The sequence below is a fragment of the Ziziphus jujuba genome, chromosome 10 (assembly GCF_031755915.1).
Source record: "Ziziphus jujuba cultivar Dongzao chromosome 10, ASM3175591v1".
Taxonomy (NCBI): Eukaryota; Viridiplantae; Streptophyta; class Magnoliopsida; order Rosales; family Rhamnaceae; genus Ziziphus; species Ziziphus jujuba.
In genome coordinates this window covers 23,511,205-23,533,903 of record NC_083388.1, presented here as the reverse complement: position 1 = coordinate 23,533,903, position 22,699 = coordinate 23,511,205, and the positions used below count along the sequence as shown (strand labels likewise).

General features: G+C 37.7%; 2 protein-coding genes and 1 pseudogene across 2 annotated transcripts; all 3 read left to right on the top strand.

The window, feature by feature from the left end:
* The first annotated feature begins 1,969 nt into the window (after window positions 1-1,969).
* LOC107412208 (peptide-N(4)-(N-acetyl-beta-glucosaminyl)asparagine amidase-like) lies at window positions 1,970-16,740 on the top strand (annotated as a pseudogene).
* A 1,206-nt stretch (window positions 16,741-17,946) lies between these two features.
* LOC125420806 (probable aldo-keto reductase 1) lies at window positions 17,947-19,866 on the top strand. The gene is made up of 4 exons (XM_060812158.1): window positions 17,947-18,002; window positions 18,148-18,244; window positions 18,632-18,785; window positions 19,309-19,866. The coding sequence occupies exons 1-4, from the start codon at window positions 17,947-17,949 to the stop codon at window positions 19,494-19,496; spliced, it is 495 nt and encodes a 164-aa protein (XP_060668141.1). The 3' UTR covers window positions 19,497-19,866.
* Window positions 19,867-20,369: 503 nt separating this feature from the next.
* Window positions 20,370-22,213, top strand: LOC107412182 (probable aldo-keto reductase 1). The gene is made up of 5 exons (XM_016019895.4): window positions 20,370-20,699; window positions 20,883-21,038; window positions 21,248-21,451; window positions 21,555-21,727; window positions 22,054-22,213. The coding sequence occupies exons 1-5, from the start codon at window positions 20,640-20,642 to the stop codon at window positions 22,211-22,213; spliced, it is 753 nt and encodes a 250-aa protein (XP_015875381.1). The 5' UTR covers window positions 20,370-20,639.
* The last annotated feature ends 486 nt before the right edge of the window (window positions 22,214-22,699 follow it).

Genomic DNA, 22,699 nt, shown 5'->3' with positions numbered 1-22,699 from the left:
TGGACAATACCATAGGAAATAATTTCTTTCATCACTAAGAAACAAATGATAAAGCTTTCAACTTTTCCATTAGTGTTTATTATTATTATTATTATTATTATTATTATTTATTTGGGTAGTGGCTTTGTTGAGTTGAGCTATTATAAATAAGCTGTTCTATATTTTATGTAGTTCCACAAAGAGTATCACCTTTCCTTTTATATGGATATGATTAATTGGAATATAAGACCAGGTTGTGGTCTGGCCTCACAATTGGAGAATGGCGTACTTCTTGATCTTTAACTGCCACTTGTGTCACAGAGTTCTTTCTTTTAAAGAAAAAAAGAAAAAAAAAAAAAAGATAAAGAATCTTAAAAGAAAAAAAGAAAAAAAGAAAAAGAAAAAGATAAAGAATAAAAAAGAAAAAAAGAAAAAGATAAAGATAAAGAATCTTAAAAGAAAAAAAGAAAAAAAGAAAAAGAAAAAGATAAAGAATCTTGTTAAATTACATTGAATGAAAAGATATAAATTATGAGGTTGGGTAAAATTGCAGCTATATGTTGGAAGCTTGTAGTCTTGCTGCAAAACTGGAATATCTAAAACATTGGAGAATATGATTCCTTGCTGACAGCTAGAGGGAGAATATTTTTTGTTTTTGCATTTTGATTATCTACTGCTTAACATCTAGGTGGATAAAATATATATTTATATATATATATATATATATTTTGTTGCCAAGTAGGGTTTACTTTGAATTTTATTTTATTATGTTGCTTCGTACATGTATTTTTGACATACCATACATTGCATGCTGATTCCTCTGTTTTATTGTTAATTGGTGGGGCGGTTCATCATCCCCTTGTGGTGGTGGGGCAATAAAGCCATAAGCGAAAAGTTCAAGGCACGAGTGCTCCACTTCCTCCAGAGCTATTTTTTTTTTTTTTTTTGGGTGAATCACTTCCTCCAGAGCTTGGCATATGCCCAAAAATATTACTCTTATGATTTTTATTTTTTTTCTTTTCAAGCTTGGTAGTCTTCTACTTCTTTTGCTTATACAGGATCCCTTATTGTACCATTTTGGCGTTGATGTTACTTCCCTATTAGATCACAAACTAATATATTGTTGTGAAGTGGACAGACAACTAAGTCAACGATATTAATTTGACCACAAAAACAATGCCAGATTTCTTGTAGCCTTGTGGTGAAGTAATAGGAAAAAGCAGTCTTTTGATCCTGGGTTCAAGTTTGGGCAGTGAAAAAAGAGCACCCCTTCGGAAGCTTTTGAACAGCTTCTACAATCGTTGCATATCAAAAAACTTAGTAGCTACTTTCTTACAAGAGTTGGAATTTCCATATCTTCTCAAAAATATATAAAATGTAATTTAAGCTGGATAATCTGTGATTTTCTTATAGGAAAATTGCCTACAACCAACATATATATATATATATATATTAGTAAATATATACATATACTTAGTTTTTGGTGGAATACACCCCCATATGAATTGGATGTGGAACAGCAAAATAAAATTATATATATATGTGGTCTCCTCTATGTTTACAAAGACTTTGCCATGTACATTGTACATTTTGTGGGAACTAGTTGAAGTGCGTATAAACTGGTCCAGGATGCACCCTAACCCGTTAATAATACTAAACTATGAACAATCCTTGATCAATGATCACTAATGGCTATGTTAATGTATAAATAATATTAATAATACTACTAATAATAAAATAGCATGTGAAACGGTACTGGATTTCGTGTCGACTTCATCTATGCACAGCACGGCAACTTTTTGCCATCTTCTTGGTAATTCTTTATTGGAATATATTATATATTATATATATCTTTTTTGATTTCACTAATGATATAATCAATGTAGAGAAAAAGAAAATGTTATTCCTGTTATAAAAGCTTTTTTTTTTTTTTTTTTTTTTTTGCCTTAATAGGGAAGTAATTGACTTAAAACAAAAAAAAAAAGTTGATTTCTTGCACAAATAAAAAAATAATTAAATATATATATATATATATATTTTGGTGAATGAAAGTATACCTTACTTGGTTGTCGTTGTTGATGTTGTAAAGCTTGATGATTCTCACACAGGTTTTGTAGAAGTTATCTTTGGTGGCGTGCTCTGAAACGCTGTTTGTGGCGGTGGTGTATAAAGAAGAAAGAATGGTGGCTCGAAAGTTTCAGGTTCTACACGATGCATCCAACTTCGACGTTGACCATGACACCGACGATGGCCTCGAAGTCTCTCTCTCACTTTCTCTACAACCTTACCCTCTTTCTCTATATCTCTCTGTAAATTGTTTAGTTGTCTTTTTCAGGTTTTCAAATTGCTGCTCTTTGCTCTCACCTCTGTTCCTCCCGACGAACAAAAGGTAAAAGGTCTCCCCAGTTTCTCTCTCCATGAATATATATATATATATACTAGTAAAGATGATGCCTTTGAGGTGTTTTACGAGTTTGCCGGTTTGCTTTTTTGAGATAGATTGTTGAAGTCAATGGTGATCGGATTGTATCCACCGATTCCGACCTCGTTGATATCTCGGAGAAACTCCGATTGGTTTCGATCGATGAAGAAGACAATAAGGAAGAGGCGCTTCTGTTTGTGGGCGAAATTCGCTCTTGTGTCGATCAAGTTCGTTTGGTAATAGTTTTTCCTTTTCTTTTTCCTCTTTATACAATATGCTTAGCTGCAGCTAAATGGAAAATGAATGATAAGAATGATAAAATGAATGAATGCTAAGAGTGATAGTTTGAATTCGAAGAGTTGTATTAATATAGTTTGAATTCAAAGGCTTGTATTAATAAGGACCCAGTATAGCAATGTCACTGCTTAACTAATAAGTTCCATTCCCCAGAAACTGAAATATAGAATGTGTCATTGCCTTTTTATTTACATTCGTAAATTATACAAGCAACCTAACAAAACCGGTTACAATTTGTTGGTTTAGTATGAGGATCCTGTGCGTCAGGAGGATGCTCGAAAGACAGTCCCTATAGAAGAGCTTGAGGAGAAAGCATTGGTTTCTTTGGCCAAGGTGAGAGCACATGCTTATGCAGGAGTTTAATGTCTAAGAATGCATCTGATTGTGGCTTCCCCCCTTTATAATTGGCTGTCTCTGCAATGTTCTATTTTAAGAATTGGACCATGGCAGTGGTTCATGTATCCTTGTTTAGATGTTGATAAAAGCTTTTTCTCCATGCCAAATCTTTTCAACCTCATGCTTAATAACATGAGCATAGAACTTCTCTCTGCTCTTTGGTAACTCTACTATGCATGAACCATATGAATAGTGTGTTGGAATCTGCCCAGAAGTATCCTGTTCTTGCGAGTGTCTATATCATTGTTAGATAAATTTACTCAATTTACTTTTAAGCATACTTTTCTAGTTTTCTTGATATGTTGTGGTAGTTGGTATGATATTTTTTTTTTCCTCCAGCAGTAAGCTATTTCAGTCATAGACCTAATAGAATATTAGAAGTTTCAATTATGAGTAATATGCTTTTAAATTCATGCATAGTATATTTATGACAATACTGCTTCGTTATGCCCCTGTTTTGATACTTTTCAATAGCTAGTTCTCAACTAAAACAGACGCCCAAAGAGAACAGGTGGGAGGGAATTGTTTTTTTTACAGAAAGTTTTATTTCCCTTTTTATTTTGAGTTTTTGATGCAATTGTGCTTTATTTTGGACAAAGAAACAAATATGTTTATATAAGATTGATGCATGGTTATGCATTAATAGTTTCACTTTGTGATATCTTGGTAATTGATAAATCTGCTAAACATGTTTTAGGAGGGGAATTTTAATCCATCAAAAACAGAACAAGATCATGCTTTCCTGCTGCAGCTGCTTTTCTGGTTCAACCACTCCTTCAGGTGTTTTCCCGTTACTTTGCTTTGTTAAACTGCTGGGCTTCCAAAAATGTATAATTTGAAAATACCATAGGAAATAGTTGCTCTAATCACTAAAGAAATAAATAAGCTGGTCTATATTTTATATAGAAACATAGGAGAATCACCTTTCCTTTCATATGGATATGATTAATTGGAATATAATACCAGGTTGTGGCCTCACAATCGGACAATGGGGTACTCCTTGATTTTATCTGGCATTTATCTGACAGATTTCTTGCAAACAAAAAAGAAAAAGGAAAGAAAAGATAAAGAATCTCGTTAAATTACATTGACATAAAAAGATATAAATTCCGAGGTTGGTTTAATTGCATTCTATATGTTGGAAGCTTGTATCCTTGTAGCGAAACTGGAAGATCTAAAAGAATGGAGAATATGGTTTCTTTCTGACGGCTAGGGGGAGAATATTTTTGTGGTTTGTGTTCTGATTATCTACTGCTTAACGGCTAGGTGGAGAATATGTTGCTTTTGTTGCCAAGTAGAGTTTACTTTGAATTTTATTTTATTGTGTTGCTTCTTAAATGTAATTCTGACAAGCTGTAAATTGCATGCTGATTCCTCTGTTTTATTGTTACAGGTGGGTTTACTCACCACCCCCTTGTGATGGCTGCGGCCGTGAAACCATAAAGCAAGGCACGGATGCTCCACTTCCTTCAGAGCTTCGCTTTAGATGTTCTCAAGTTGAGATTTATAGGTATGTGCCATATGCCAAAAAGATATGTTTTATTTTTCTTTTCAAGCTTGGTCTTCTACTTCTTGTGCTTACATAGGATCACTTCTTGCACTAATTTGGCATTGATGTTACTGCATTGCTAGAGAACAAACTGATATTGTTGTGAAATGGGCCAGCATTTAAGTCAATGATATTAGTTGATCATAAAAACTTTTAGATGGCTATCACTTTGATAGGTTCTTAATCTCATTAAATGAAAATAAAGAAAAAAGAAGTTTTTGAACATCTTCTGCCATTCTTGCATATGAATGACATTAGAAGACCAGCTAATATCTTTCTTCTTCTTTTCATCTTTACTTTTGCACCCTATTTTTTTTCGGTCAAACTGGAAAAGTTGGATCCTAAACTTGGCCTGCCATACATGATGGCTGCTGAGCCATAGTGTGTGTGTGTGTTTTTTTTTTTTTTTTTTTTTTTTTTTTTTTTTAATGGTGTGTATGTTTAGATCCCTTTCTTTTCCATCAACTTTGGATCATAAGCATTCATTTTCTTATTTTGATTCCATTTTATGTTTCTTAGTCTGCTTTATATGTTTATGTATGCATGGATGGATGTATTATATATATATATATATATGTAAATACAATGTGTTTTTTATATGTGTATTTATATAGGTAGAGTTATATAATAATTGAATAACAAGGCGTACAATTTGTTTTGGTTGAAAGTTGGTCTTCCACTTTTTCGGTTATACAACCATTCTTGGTTTGATTATGATTATTAAACATGGGTTCTTTTAGTTGATCTTTCTATTTGGTTCCTCACTGGTCACTGCTATTTTCTTCATTTCCTTGCATAATTTTTTTTTTGTAACCTGGTAACACAGATGCAACTTCTGCTCAGGAGTTACTCGTTTCCCACGCTACAATGATCCCTCGAAGGTATTTATGTTGTTGACTCAGAAGCTTGTATAATATATGATGGACTCCATCACATTATTTATTTCTTTTTCTCCAAGTGCAGCTTATTGAAACAAGAAGGGGACGTTGTGGGGAGTGGGCCAATTGTTTTACATTTTACTGTCGAGTTTTGGCTACGATTCCCGCCTGGTTAGTTATTTTTGAGAATGCTCAACTCAGTAAGGGTCACCTTCTTAAATTGCTATCCAGTACTGTGATATATATGTTCTTTTCTTTCCCATTTATGTGTAGGAAGAAAGCGACAAAGTGGTGTAGGATAAACTTATTTTGTGATTTGGTATTTCTGACATGTGGTCTTTATGGGTGTAAATTATTAAGTGGCTAAGTTGACCAAATAATCTGGACAGGTCTTGGATTTCACAGATCATGTTTGGACAGAGTGCTTCTCACAATTTTTAGGAAGGTAACTTGGATTCGCATGCTAATTTAAGCATTTAAAAAGTATAATGATTGTGCCACGATTGTTTTCTGAGACATATGTTGTACAGATGGATTCATCTAGACGCTTGTAACGCATGGTATGACAATCCTCTGTTATACGAGAAAGGGTACTTTCCACTTTTCTAACTCAATCATTTTTTAAATAATTATCTCTTTAACCCATGCATGATTTATAAATCATTTCGTATTGCCATCTTCTTACTGAATGTTAAGTTTATGCTTTTTCTTGAAGGTGGAAGAAGAAATTAAATTATGTAATTGCTATTGCAAAAGATGGAGTTTATGATGTCACAAAACGGTACACGAAGAAATGGCATGAGGTGATTAGTCATCAGAAAAGTATCTTCAGCTTTTGTTAATCACCCAGATTCTCTTGAAAACTAATCGTTATTTTTTTTGGAAAGAAAATAATCATTCCGCTTATGCAAAGACATGTTATGTATGAGTAATAAATGAAGAAGGTTTTCTGAAAATATTTGCAGGTTTTGTCTCGACGTAACATTATTACGGAGTCTGCATTGTCCTCTGTCCTTAATAATATAACTAAAGATTGTCGAAGAGGCTTTACATCTCATGTGCTTTCTATTCTTGATGACCGTGATGAGAAGGAAAGGCAAGCACTAGAGGAAGATTTACATTCCACAGATGATTCTTCAATTTCATTACCTGGTAGGCAAAGTGGGGACGAGCAATGGCGCAAGTCTAGACTAGAATTTGGTTCTGATGAGAATTGCTCCTTGAGTTGCTCTTCTTGCCCAGTTCGTGTATGCGTGGATGAACATGTTACAAGGATAAATGATGCATTCCTTCCCATACTTTCTCGTTTTGTTGCGGAAAATCTTCCCCAATCTAGAGCTATTCACGTGCTTGAAATTCTTACAGGAGTTATCTTGGATCTTCAAAACTCCTCTTTTAGAAATAGGAAGGCCTCAATTGATTTATATTCAAATAGTAGTGAACCTCTCTTGCCTCAGTTAGTCTCCTCTTTTGATGAGCTACTTAGTTCTCTTTCACTGAGTCATAAGCTGGGCGGAGATGGGAGGGTTGATATTTGTTTGGTCGGCAATCCTGTAAAAACCTCTATAGGACTTCCTGTTGCATTGGATGCTTTGGATGATGCAATCCACAACCTTAAAAATTGTAACAACTTCAGTAAAGATTCTCTTTCCTTGCCCCTTTTGAAGTTAAATAGAATACATTCTGGTTCAGTCCTTGCAAGTGGCGAAGAAATTCGTTTTGGAATTGTGAGTTGCATTTCACTTTTGTATCTTATACTTGATTTGGTTTTCTTGTTTCATATAGAGCTTATGCCTAAAACTTTTTTCCATAAGTTCATTTCTTGACCGTTATCAGGCCACATCAGCATTTGATGGGATTCGTGCAACTAAATGGGAAGAACCAAATGGTGCAAGAGGTATTGTGAACCAAGACTATTCTCTACTTTGTTTTGGTATTTTATGTAAAGTTGATAAACAAAGACACACAAACTGTTTGAATCTTTTAATTCTATTTTGTAAAACAACAACTAAAACAATTAGTTTTTTTTGTTTTTATGACTTATTAACAGCACACTTCACCTATATATTGATACTTGATAGAAATTTGAACATCTTGCTATAATGCTATGTTTAGAAAGTATAGCCACTTTCCAATTGGCATGTTATTCTCCCTTTTCCTTCCCAACCACAACCATACCAACAACCCCCCATTCCAGCAATTCTGTCAAAGGTTGCTGGATTCAAACCAAGGGAAGGTGTACCAGAAACAATGGAATTATAAATTAGGTTTTTTTTGTTTTGTTCTGGTACGTGCATTTGAGAATGTTGTAGGAAGCCAAAGTTTTGAAATACATCCTGATTCTGGCATTAACATAAGGGGTTAAATCCTTACCCCCATCACCAGCTGCAACTAAATACAAAGCACCACTCTTAATATCTCCTATATCCCCACTACTAGTAGATTTCCATTCCGTGGCACAACCCAACTTCTTAAAGAACTTGTTCTGTGCCACACCAAGTTCATAAGGAACACAGGGACTTTTAACCTGGCTAGTCTTCGTCGCACAAGATCCGTTACTTTCACCGTAGTCAATGAGCACATGTAGGTGAAGGTTGTCATCGTCATGGGTTTCCTGAGCCACAGCAATGTAAGTGGGATTAAGGTTAGCAAGGAGATTGACAAGGTGTGACAGTAAGTACTCTGGGAGGAGTGGACATTGTGGGTATGTGAGGAAGGCATGTTTGCAAGAAAATCGATAAGGGCGAGAAGGAGTGCTTGAGCTTTCGGGGGATTTCCGTTCTCCTCGTCATTTTGATGTTAATGGTTATCATCCAAACATACAACCTGCTCGCTCAGTACAGGATGTTTATCAATATGTTACAAAGGGAGGCAATTATAAGGAATATGGAGAGCCTCCAAAACCAAACCAGAACCCTACCCCGAAGAAGAACCGCACCTTCCGCACCATAATAAGGGAGTGCAACACCAAACAGGAATACCTCGACAAGATAAAAGAGGGATTCCCTTATGAGTGGGCTACTAAACTTCGATATTTCGAATACTCAGGTGAAGCTCAATTCCCAGAACCGAAACCCGAATACAAGCCAATCTACACTCCATCTGATTTTCAAGTACCACCAGAACTACAGGACTGGGTCAACGCTAACATATTCACGGTTAGTGCCGAATCATACTCCCTCATTAACCCTGGAGCTAATGTCTATGATGACTTGAAATGGATGCAGGATCTTACCGAACAAACGTATCTCAACAAGCTCAATTTCCTTTCCATGTTTGGTAGGATACCGACCAACGAGGATCTAGGATGTCCAGAAAGTCCTTATATATCTGTGGACCCTCACGAACTGGCAAGACCTGTTGGGCCAGATCTCTTGGATCGCACAGTGGATGGTGGACGAGTGGGCAGGGGTATAATTGTAAATTAACTGTAGAAGACACGTGGAGGATTTTAATTGGAGGGTTTAAAGTATGCGGTGGATGGTGGGCGCTTTTTGGAATATCCGTACAAAAAGCATGTGGACCCACCATAATATATTTAAGCCCACAAACAGAGAATGGGCCACCAGATAAAACAGTTTGGGCTTTTCATCCGAGGCCCAATTGGTGTGGGCTATTAATTTTATGGGCCGGTCTGTTATTATTTTCGGAGGCCCAGTATATAGGTGGCCCATTCATGACCGTATGGTAACGGTCATATACATACGTCAAGTACGATATTGGATACGTATTAGCAGGATTATATAATACGAGGTAAGTTTCGAAAGACGTATGTGATAGATTAGTTGTGGAACACAAATGGGTGATTACGGTGAAGAGTAACGGAAGAGGTGTGAAGGGGAGTAGTCGGGTTCCATGTCCGGTTGTTCCTTACGAACTGGGTGTGGCACAAACAAGTTCATTGAGAATTTGGGTTGTGCCACGGAATGGAAATTTACTTTTAGTCGGGTTATTGGAGATGGGAAGAGGGGTTCTTTGTACATGGGTGCAGCTGGAGTTGGGGGTAAGGGTTTAGTTCCTTATGATAATTTTAGGTTTATCAGGTATTGCAAATCTGAGGGATTTCAGGGAATTAATACAGAACAATTGAATATTGTGCCCTTGAAAGAGAAAATTTTATTTATTGTTCGGTAAGACCGAAATCACAAAACACACAGGAAGCACAAAACAGGGGAAAACGCATATTAATTAATCCTAGGAGATCAGAGCGACACGGATGTGAGCTCGTCTAAACAGGGGGAAAACACTTATACATCGTTCTTCGTCTTCTTTGTTCTTTTCTGGTTCTTCTTCTTCTTCGAAAGTGGGGGAGGATTGATTACAATATATTGGTAAGCAGGATGGGGTAAGTCGTTATCATCCGCAGGAATATCCCAACCAGAAGGAGTTGTGACATTGACGGTTGAGGATGGAGGAGCAGAGTATTTGACAAGACAAAAACGCAGCCGGATACTGAACAAACAAACGTACGTCCATCTTATACGTAACCGTCTTGTTCGTATGTCTCCTCGATTCTTCAGTCCCATGCGGATAATTAGTCATAAGGGCCACATACCCACCTTGATTGATAATAACTGCGGCCTTGTTAGAAGTCCATGTGAACTGGGCCACCTGCAAACTGGGCCTGTTACGAGAAACAACAGGCCGGCCCACATGATTCATAGCACTCGCCAATTCGGCCTCAGACGACATGCCCAAGGCCCGTAAAGCCCTAATCTGGTTGGCCCGTTCTCTGTTTTTGGAAGCCCGGTCCCATTTCCTCCTTCTGTAAACTTTACCTCCCCACTTGCTAGACGACCCCTGTAACACCATTGGTAACACTTGGCCTCACAGGAGTGGCCCCAAAACCTGCTTCCGTCACCGTACGTATTCTTTTCTCTTTAAAAAGCAATATACAGTCCTTCAAAAAGACTGAATATGCGAAATAAAGCAACCCTATCGCACCCCCAATAATAACGAAGATCGTGATGACGGAAGATAAGGTTAAAGGCATACCTATCGCACTCCCATCTTTTTCTTTCGAAAAAGAAAAGATAAAAAGGAAGATAACCCTTTCGGTCTATTTATACCCACAAAAGTAGTGGGCCCGTCCACCGTGCACACCACGCATCTCAAAAAGGCGCCCACCATCCACCGCATACTACGATGCTTCCACGTGTCCCACTCACGCTCTTTAACAATTCGACGGTCCCGATGAACATCCACTCGTCCACCAGCCACCGCGATTTCCGTAATATTAATATGGAAATCGCGGGGCTGGTACCAACACACAACCCGTTCCAACCCAATGTCATCCCCCGAAAGCTCAAGCACTCCTTCTCGCCCTTATCGATTTTCTTGCAAACATGCCTTCCTCACATACCCACAATGTCCACTCCTCCCAGAGTACTTACTGTCACACCTTGTCAATCTCCTTGCTAACCTTAATCCCACTTACATTGCTGTGGCTCAGGAAAGCCATGACGATGGCAACCTTCACCTACATGTGCTCATTCTTACTGAGCGCAAAATGGATTTCCGTTCTCCTCGTCATTTTGATGTTGATGGTTAGCATCCAAACATACAACCTGCTCGCTCAGTACAGGATGTTTATCAATATGTTACAAAGGGAGGCAATTATAAGGAATATGGAGAGCCTCCAAAACCAAACCAGAACCCTACCCCGAAGAAGAACCGCACCTTCCGCACCATAATAAGGGAGTGCAACACCAAACAGGAATACCTCGACAAGATAAAAGAGGTATTCCCTTATGAGTGGGCTACTAAACTTCGATATTTCGAATACTCAGGTGAAGCTCAATTCCCAGAACCGAAACCCGAATACAAGCCAATCTACACTCCATCTGATTTTCAAGTACCACCAGAACTACAGGACTGGGTCAACGCTAACATATTCACGGTTAGTGCCGAATCATACTCCCTCATTAACCCTGGAGCTAATGTCTATGATGACTTGAAATGGATGCAGGATCTTACCGAACAAACGTATCTCAACAAGCTCAATTTCCTTTCCATGTTTGGTAGGATACCGACCAACGAGGATCTAGGATGTCCAGAAAGTCCTTATATATCTGTGGACCCTCACGAACCGGCAAGACCTGTTGGGCCAGATCTCTTGGACCGCACAACTATTGGGCCGGCAACATCGACTTCACAAACTACGATGAGCGAGCAACTTATAACATCGTGGATGACATACCTTGCCAATTCGTGCATCCGTTCAAGTCCATCATCGGGATCCAATCCGACTACACCGTCAACCCAAAATATGGAAAAAAAGGCAAATCAAAGGAGGGGTCCCCACCATAATCCTCACCAACCCAGATGAGGATTGGACTAAAACAATGAACCAGTCTCTCCTTGATTGGTTTTATGTTAATGTTCAAACCTACAATATGGACCCCGAGGAAACCTTCATCACCGTTCCGTCCACCCCTGTTTTAGCTGCTGAAGAAGAAGAATAAGACAGACGAGCTCACATCCGTGTCGCTCTGATCTCCTAGTGTTAATTTATGTTTGTTTTTTCCCTGTTTTTTGTGTGTTTTGCGTGTTTGTAATTTTGTTCTTACCGAACAATAAATAAAATTTTCTCTTTCAAGTACACAATATTCAATTGTTCTTTATTTCATCACTGAAATCCCACGGATTTGAAATACATCCTGATTCTGGCATTAACATAAGGGGTTAAATCCTTACCCCCATCACCAGCTGCAACTAAATACAAAGCACCACTCTTAATATCTCCTATATCCCCACTACTAGTAGATTTCCATTCCGTGGCACAACCCAACTTCTTAAAGAACTTGTTCTGTGCCACACCAAGTTCAAAAAAAAAGCTCAATTTTTGTGCACTAATATTTTTATTGGTTATTTATTATTGAAATAAAATTATATTGATTAAAAGATCTAAAAAAAAAAAATTAAGAGAGAACAGGAACATCCTGTACTGAGCGAGCAGGTTGTATGTTTGGATGATAACCATCAACATCAAAATGACGAGGAGAACGGAAATCCATTTTGCGCTCAGTAAGAATGAGCACATGTAGGTGAAGGTTGCCATCGTCATGGCTTTCCTGAGCCACAGCAATGTAAGTGGGATTAAGGTTAGCAAGGAGATTGACAAGGTGTGACAGTAAGTACTCTGGGAGGAGTGGACATTGTGGGTATGTGAGGAAGGCATGTTTGCAAGAAAATCGATAAGGGCGAGAAGGAGTGCTTGAGCTTTCGGGGGATGACATTGGGTTGAAACGGGTTGTGTGTTGGTACCAGCCCCGCGATTTCCATATTAATATTACGGAAATCGCGGTGGCTGGTGGACGAGTGGATGTTCATCGGGACCGTCGAATTGTTAAAGAGCGTGAGTGGGACACGTGGAAGCATCGTAGTATGCGGCGGATGGTGGGCGCCTTTTTGAGATGCGTGGTGTGCATGGTGGATGGGCCCACTACTTTTGTGGGTATAAATAGACCGAAAGGGTTATCTTCCTTTTTATCTTTTTTTTTTCGAAAGAAAAGATGGGAATGCGACAGGTATGCCTTTAACCTTATCTTCCGTCATCACGATCTTCGTTATTATTGGGGGTGCGATAGGGTTGCTTTATTTCGCATATTCAGTCTTTTTGAAGGACTGTATATTGCTTTTTAAAGAGAAAAGAAGACGTACGGTGACGGAAGCAGGTTTTGGGGCCACTCCTGTGAGGCTAAGTGTTACCAATGGTGTTACAGGGGTCGTCTAGCAAGTGGGGAGGTAAAGTTTACAGAAGGAGGAAATGGGACCGGGCGTCAAAAAACAGAGAACGGGCCAACTAGATTAGGACTTTACGGGCCTTGGGCATGTCGTCTGAGGCCGAATTGGCGAGTGCTATGAATGATGTGGGCCGGCCTGTTGTTTCTCGTAACAGGCCCAGTTTGCAGGTGGCCCAGTTCACATGGACTTCTAACAAGGCCGCAGTTATTATCAATCAAGGTGGGTATGTGGCCCTTATGACTAATTATCCGCATAGGACTGAAGAATCGAGGAGACATACGAACAAGACGGTTACGTATAAGATGGACGTACGTTTGTTTGTTCAGTATCCGGCTGCGTTTTTGTCTTGTCAGTTTGTTCTAAAATGTTATTGGTGGGTGATTTATGACCGTTATCCTAACGGTCAGTTGCCTACGGCCAGTACTATATTTGATACATTTTTTCAGGATTTTCCTAATACGTGGTCTATTTCGAGAGACGTATGCCACAGATTCGTTGTCAAGCACAAGTGGGTGACTACGGTGAAGAGTAACGGATCTGGTGCGACGAAGACTAACCAGGTTAAAAGTCCCTGTGTTCCTTATGAACTTGGTGTGGCACAGAACAAGTTCTTTAAGAAGTTGGGTTGTGCCACGGAATGGAAATCTACTAGTAGTGGGGATATAGGAGATATTAAGAGTGGTGCTTTGTATTTAGTTGCAGCTGGTGATGGGGGTAAGGATTTAGCCCCTTATGTTAATGCCAGATTTGGTTGGAAGAGGCATTGACATTGAACGTGTTAATATTGTGATTAATTATGATATGCCAGTATCATATGGAACTAAACCCTTACACCCAACTCCAGCTGCACCCAGGTACAAAGAACCCCTCTTCCCATCTCCAATAACCCGACTAAAAGTAAATTTCCATTCCGTGGCACAACCCAAATTCTCAATGAACTTGTTTGTGCCACACCCAGTTCGTAAGGAACAACCGGACATGGAACCCGACTACTCCCCTTCACACCTCTTCCGTTACTCTTCACCGTAATCACCCATTTGTGTTCCACAACTAATCTATCACATACGTCTTTCGAAACTTACCTCGTATCATATAATCCTGCTAATACGTATCCAATATTTTATTTATTGTTCGGTAAGACCGAAATCACAAAACACACAGGAAGCACAAAACAGGGGAAAACGCATATTAATTAATCCTAGGAGATCAGAGCGACACGGATGTGAGCTCGTCTAAACAGGGGGAAAACACTTATACATCGTTCTTCGTCTTCTTTGTTCTTTTCTGGTTCTTCTTCTTCTTCGAAAGTGGGGGAGGATTGATTACAATATATTGGTAAGCAGGATGGGGTAAGTCGTTATCATCCGCAGGAATATCCCAACCAGAAGGAGTTGTGACATTGACGGTTGAGGATGGAGGAGCAGAGTATTTGACGTAATAGTCAAATTTACCAGAGGGTTGTCCGAGGGTATCCCAATTGGGTTTAGGTTTAGTTTCCTTCGGCTTTAGGGTTTTGGTATGGTTCTGGGTATGTGAGGAAGCCATATGTGGAAAAAAACCGATTAGGGGTTGAAGAATTATTAGAGTTTTCGGGGGTTGTTTTTGGGTTCGTAGGTGTTGGGTTTTTAGGTTTCTGGGACTTAGTCTCCCATCCGCGCGATTTCCATATTAATATTACGGAAATCGCGGTGGATGGTGGACGAGTGGGCAGGGGTATAATTGTAAATTAACTGTAGAGGACACGTGGAGGATTTTAATTGGAGGGTTTAAAGTATGCGGTGGATGGTGGGCGCTTTTTGGAATATCCGTACAAAAAGCATGTGGGACCCACCATAATATATTTAAGCCCACAAACAGAGAATGGGCCACCAGATAAAACAGTTTGGGCTTTTCATCCGAGGCCCAATTGGTGTGGGCTATTAATTTTATGGGCCGGTCTGTTATTATTTTCGGAGGCCCAGTATATAGGTGGCCCATTCATGACCGTATGGTAACGGTCATATACATACGTCAAGTACGATATTGGATACGTATTAGCAGGATTATATGATACGAGGTAAGTTTCGAAAGACGTATGTGATAGATTAGTTGTGGAACACAAATGGGTGATTACGGTGAAGAGTAACGGAAGAGGTGTGAAGGGGAGTAGTTGGGTTCCATGTCCGGTTGTTCCTTACGAACTGGGTGTGGCACAAACAAGTTCATTGAGAATTTGGGTTGTGCCACGGAATGGAAATTTACTTTTAGTCGGGTTATTGGAGATGGGAAGAGGGGTTCTTTGTACCTGGGTGCAGCTGGAGTTGGGGGTAAGGGTTTAGTTCCTTATGATAATTTTAGGTTTATCAGGTATTGCAAATCTGAGGGATTTCAGGGAAGAAATACAGAACAATTGAATATTGTGCCCTCGGTAATTCCCGAGGAAAGCGTCGGTAAACACAAAAATGAACTCAGGAAAACCTACCGACAGTTTCGTCGGTAATTCTCCCTTTTCCTTCCCAACCACAACCATACCAACAACCCCCCATTCCCCAACCTCACGCCTTCATTTCCCACAAAACACACAGACACACACACAAAAACAAAAAGAAAGCCCAAAAAGATGCATAAACTAATTCATTAAGGAATCATTTCAGTTTTTTGACTGTAGAATTGCAGCTATAAACTTTATAATTGCAACCTTGTAGGTTGTTGGATCATGTATAAAGTGTCAGACAACCAGAAGCACAAACTTGCAGCATATGAGTTAATGTCTGCCAATGATGCACCAGAAACGGATCCAATGGACTGGTGTGTTGTTTGTATCCAATTCACTCATCTTTCTGTTGCTATGAGGATATCGATATTTTTTTATTTTCCCACTTCGTATGAGTTTTGTTATATAATGGGTTTTTCATATCTGAGAAAGATAAATAGCTTTAGCTTTTAATATAGTTGATTTACTTATACATTGGTTTTATCAAACATGGTGTGTCTATAAGAGAAATATTGGTTTTATCAAACATGGTGTGTCTATTTCTTAGGGTTCTTGAAGGAAGCAATGATGGGGGATCCACCTGGCATCTTCTGGATGAACGAATTTCACAAATGTTTGATGGCCGTTTCCAGCGTAGAACATTTAAGGTTGCATCCATTGATCTCTTATCAGATCTTTTCAGGTAAAAGTAGTATACTCAACTGGTTCAAATAAGGTCAATTCTCTGGTTGTCCTTTCATTTGGAAATTCTGGATGGCAGGTTTCGGTTTCTGGCAGTACGTGATGTAAATTCAACTTCAAGGTCGCAAATAGGTAGCATCGACTTCTATTCAGCAAGCAGTTGATGTTCAGAGACTACAATTGTCGATCAAAATGAGTGTTTCCCTTCTTATATAAGTTGATTTCAGCATTTACGATGCCTTTGTATCGGCTATTGCATTGTAAACCTTCGTTCTGCCTTTCCTTACTGCTGGCTAGTCGACGTTAACTTTTAATAGTTACTCTTTACCTAATGTTTTAATACTTCTTTTCAGTTCCTGTTATTTATAATCTTCTATTATAAAAACTCCTCAAGGCCAAACTTAAATTTTAACAGTCTATAAGCATAAACCATTCTCAAAACCATTCTCATAACAGTCTATAAGCATAGCAGTCTAAGCTTGAATTCTGGTACAGGGGACTGAGAGAAAAAGCCACATCAATTTGGCATCACATGCTCTTTATATTGCAACTTTAATCCAAAAAATTTTTGGCAGGGCAGAAACACCAAAAGAAGAGAAGAATAACAATGGTTCTAAAAGATCCAATTTAGTTTATCCATCAACTTTTCTTTTACTTTAGTGACCATCCTCAATCTTCTTCAAACCCTTCATGTCCGTTGTTTCCACCCTGCATTACAGGCAAAACACATCACCAGATGCATACCGAAAATAAAATTCATGTATTCCATATAACATTATAACCTGCAACTTTCTCCACCTGGGTTATTGGAAAAACACAAATGGTATACCGTATACAGACTAACCATATAATACAAGCTGTACTTTGTAGCGATTTACTAGTAGTGTTTATGCAGATTAATTTGCCTACCAATGCTAAGCAGTAAAAATGCCAGTATAAGGGGGAAGTCTACGCCATATGACATTCTACCATCTCATAAAAATAAGAAACGCAAAATTCTATTTATTACATGCTTTTCAGCATCTTTGTACTCTTTTTCTACTCTCATATTTGAAAAATGAAAATCCAGAACTCTTAAGGCAACAGCCAACTATAAAGGATGAAGTAATTTCATTCGTTCGGTGTCTATATATATATATATATATATGTATGTAGTGTGTGTGTGTGTGTGTGTGTGTGTGTGTGTATACTTATTAAGTATGCAGAAAAGCACATCATAATTTGCAACTTGCATGAGAAGTGGCAAGAGTGAAGATACAAGAATACTGAATAGGAAAGAAAATCCAGATTGTTGTAACTTACGTTGAACCATACATAACAATCTTTTGAACTTTTGTAAGGTCAGAACCAGATTGATTGTCTTCAATAAAAATTGTCAAGCTGACACAACACAATGTAAGAATTATTACTAGAAGAACGATAAGGAGACAGTGGAAGCACACCAACAGAAAATACTTTAGCATACCTCCGAACATTTTGAAACTTGACATACTTCAAAACAACTGGTTTCCCCTTTAACATGAAAATGCATCAGTCATTAAAGCTTCCACTAACATACAACTACAATATCTCGAACAAAAAGTGCACATCATGCTAGAAGCACAAGGAAGAACAAGGAAAATAGAAACCAGCTAGAAGCAAATATTATACCTTGTGGTAATTTTAGTTTATGTGTAAATTATTTTGTTGGATGATATTTTTAATATCGATGCATAAAGCCTTGCAGGGAGCTTGGCATTGGAATAGTTCCCTATAGTCCTCTTGGTCGTGGGTTTTTCGCTGGGAAAGCAGTTGTTGAAAGTCTGCCTGCAGATAGTTTCTTGGTAAAAAGATTTTGTCTGTTAATAGATTATCTTTTTTTTCTTTTTTCTTTTTTTTTTTTCCTTTTTTTTTTTTTTTTTTTTGGGTGGTAAAAAAGATTGTTATTGGAGAAACAACTTTGTTTCTTTGACATCATTTGTCTCAATCATGAATCATATTGATGAGTGGTAATAACTTTTTATATCAAGCTTTGGTCAAAATTATTCTTTACTGGAACATATAGAGCTCTGACAATATTTTTGTTAAGCATGTTTCTGGTGGATAATAGTTCATTCCCTAAAATTTCTGAAGCTAACTTTTGATTAGAGACTTGAGCATATGAAGGATTTTCGCTTTTTGCTTGTGGAAAAATGTGTAACTGAGTAACTGACTCTTTCCCGCTTTATAAGGTCTCCCATCCTCGGTTCCTAGGAGAGAACTTGAACAAGAACAAGATCATTTATGATCGAATAGAAACTCTTGCCAGAAAGCACCACTGCTCTCCTGCTCAGCTAGCGTTGGCTTGGGTTCTTGAACAAGGGGATGATGTGGTACCAATCCCTGGTGAGTGATTCACACCTTTGTTTTTTCTCTTTAATCTTAAAGTATTATAAGCTAGATGCTTTGTTTGTCTATGTCTCTGTGTTTGCACAAAACATGAGCCTGTGTATATCTGTATCTGCACGGATTTATAGTTTGCTGGAGAAAGATATGGATTAATAGTTATAAATTCAATGACACAGTTGGGTGCTTTTGCTTTTTATCTAATTGTTACACTTTTATGAAAATCAGACGATAAGATAATATGGGAGAATCATTCTAAAAGTATGACTAGTTAACTGCTGAGGTTAAAAGATAGAAAGTATCCCAATATATGGGCTTTGAGAATGTCATGCCCTGTAGCTTATAAGGTTTTCCTTAAAACTGCATGAAAGCCATAGTTGCATTGAAGCTGTAAAGCTGATACTATCCATGAGCAATGTTTGTGGATATGACATGCAACTGAGAAGATCATTTTCTACTTTGTAGGATACAGAAAAAGGTCATTTTTGAACTGAATTTGTTTGTTTACTTTGAATTTCTACAGGGACAACTAAAATTAAGAACCTAGATGACAACATTGGCTCAGTGAGGGTGAAACTTACTGCAGAAGACCTGAAAGAGATATCCGATGCTGTACCAATTGAAGAAGTGGCAGGTAGTAGAACTTATGGTAACATGGTGAAATCGTCATGGAACTTCGCCAACACTCCTCCAAAAGAGTCCAAGGTCTGAGCTTAAGCCAAAAGAGTCCAAGGTCTGAGCTTAAGACATGTCCTATTCCCCATTTCACTTGGTTGATACGGTATGTTTTAAAACTAGGGAATGCCATCGTGTCTGCTGCTGGGTAGTTGCTGAATGTCATCGTATTTGCTGCTGAGTAGTTGCTAGATTACTTGCAGCATTTGATGAACAACCTAAAAATAAAAATTTCTATGGAATTTTGTGATAAACTGACCGTTAGATGTACTTTGTTAAGTGCTTTGGAAGTTAAATATCCTTATATCTTTCATTTGAGTTGTATTACACGAAACTGTTGTTGGTGATTGTAAATTACTTTCAGAATAAGTGCAACATTTGGAGTGAGCAAGAATTTTAGATAACAGGACCAAATTATTCTCAAGATAAAGGCAAATGGGTTTTCTCCCATGTATGATGACCCAATACCCTGACTTAGCACTCTTTCAAACATCATTTTCATTTCATTCACAATTTTTTTTTTCTTAGGTTAGTGTGTCTGTGGTACCCTTCAATTCTTATGTTATTCTTGCTTGTTCTCCCAAATCTAAATATCGCCTAAACAATCTATTGTGGTCCAAAAACAATTTTTTTTTTTCCAATACACGGTTCTATAATTATTATTTTTTTGTTTGGGGGGGTTAATCCATAGTTAAAAAAAAAATAGAGAGGTTTTGTGCAGTTTTATATAATGTAATGTACTCGTTAGTTTTTGTATAAGAATGTTGGACCCACAAAAAAAATAATAACAATAAAATAAAATAAAATTTGACTTTATGTTTCAAGTTAATGCGAGACTCCACTCGCTCAAGCGCATATGGTAGAATAGTATCACGGTACGGAGCCGGGTTCGATTCGCGGCTGGGGGCATTTTGATTGATTCTTTTTCGAATAACTTTTTATCTGTTTTTCACGATCTTTCACTGTATCTGTTGAATGATCCTAAATCAATCCATTTCAACTCCTCGGCTTTGACCATCCCATCTGAAAAAAAATAAATAAATACATAAATGTGCTTTTAACCAACCATCCACGGACCTCAACTGCCACACTCGCACACTGATTACTCTTTGGCTTCTTGTCCGACACTGATACTTCGAGACCTTAAAAATCCGGATAAGGCTAAGAATTTGTTTAAACATGGCTGAGTACGACGGAGTCAAAGTTCCAACTGTTAAACTTGGCAATCAGGGACTTGAGGTATACCGTCTAAACCATATCAATTTCATTTTTCTATTTCTTCCATTCAACTTCTTCAACTCAATTTGCTTCTATCGTTTTTCTATGATAACCCCCTTGTTAATCTCCATTTGGTATTCATTTCCATCATCCTTTTTTTTTCCCCATTTTTTCATGGTCTTTCCATTTTCTTACCCTTCGCAGGTGTCAAAGTTGGGTTGTGGTTGTATGCGCCTGAGTGATATCCAGTCAGAGGAGGATGGGATTTTGATAATAAAAGAGGCTTTTAACAAGGGAATCACTTACTTTGACACAGCCGATCTTTATGGTGCTCACTCTAATGAACTTCTTGTTGGAAAGGTAGTTTTCTCTTTTATTAATTGGAGCTCCCGGAAGTTGCCTGAGTTTATTAATAAGGAAGCTCACTGCTTTTATTTGACAAGTCTAGGTTTTTTTTCTTTTTTTTTTTTTTTTTTTTTTTCTGCGTTTTGTCATCTGGGTTTTTCTTATTATCTGTATTCTGTAATATGCAAAGGCATCTTTATTGTTGCTATCTCATTATGTATTAGGCGTTGAAGCAATTGCCTCGACAAAAAATTCAATTATCCACCAAGTTTGGTATAGTGGGAGTAGAGGGTAGTGGTATCATAGTGAAGGGAACTCCTGAGTATGTGCGTTCATGCTGTGAGGCCAGCTTGAAGCGTCTTGATGTGGATTATATTGATCTCTATTATCAGCATAGGATTGACACTTCAATCCCTATAGAGGAAACTGTAAGTGGTTCACTTTCTGTGGAAATTCTTCAGTTCTTTCAAGTAATATAAGAACCAACTTTAAATTTATGAAAATGATTAGATACTTATATTTGGAGGTTAGATGGGTGAGCTGAAGAAGCTTGTGGAGGAGGGGAAGATAAAATATATTGGGCTATCCGAAGCCAGTCCTGACACTATAAGGAGGGCACATGCAGTTCATCCCATTACAGCACTGCAAATGGAATGGTCGCTTTGGACCCGTGATATTGAGGAAGAGATAGTTCCTCTTTGCAGGTTTGTTCACAATCCAATTTTTCTTCGGAAAGTAGTTATGCCCATCGCTTCTGTTTCTTTTTGGGAGAAAGAATAAGAAAAAGACAATGTTTTAGATGGTGTGATGAATAAGAAAAAGACAATGTTTTAGATGGTGTGATGTTATAGTAATGCATTGTAAACGTAGAAATTTGGGTCTCATTTGCAGCAATTTTCCTTCCTTAGTTTGATAGTTTGGGGTCTTTAATGTGGTAATTAATTAAAAAAGAAAAGGAAAATAGATCTAAAAACTTACTGGAAGCAAATGGTGTAATGTATGGCTCAAATTTTTGAGGCATGGCGTGCAGGGAGCTTGGCATCGGAATAGTTCCATATAGTCCTCTTGGTCGTGGTTTCTTCGGTGGCACAGGAGTTGTGGAAAGTGTGCCTACAAATGGTTTTCTGGTAAAAGATTTTTGCCTATTCAGTGCTGCCACGTATCTCTTTGAAAATGATGTTACGAAGTGACAAAGATAGATATGTATCTAATTGTTTGGACTTCTTCAGAAAGGAAAAAAAGAAAAAAAAAAAAAATTGTTTGGACTTATATAGGCATGATTTTATTATTGTTACACCTAGATTCTTCTGGGTTGGTATAAGTTTTCAATTTCAATTATAAATAAACATAAAAAAAAAAAAAAGTATTGTATTTATTTTTCAAAGAAAGTGCTCCACTTGCTTCATACATAATTTTATTACATAAAGACTATAGTTATGTAAATACATTATAATAAATAAACTTACTTCATTTGTTTTTTTTTTTTTAATCTCTTATCAATATTTTGATCACATAAATAAAACCTACCAATACAAATTAACATTTCACAGACAAAAAAATATCTGTTCACAGAAATCTTACCAATTATATAAGAGAATATGGGATAAAATTACGACCCAATTACCCAAATATGCATAAAACCCAGAAAAAGAAAGTAGTATCGTACCTGGACCCGT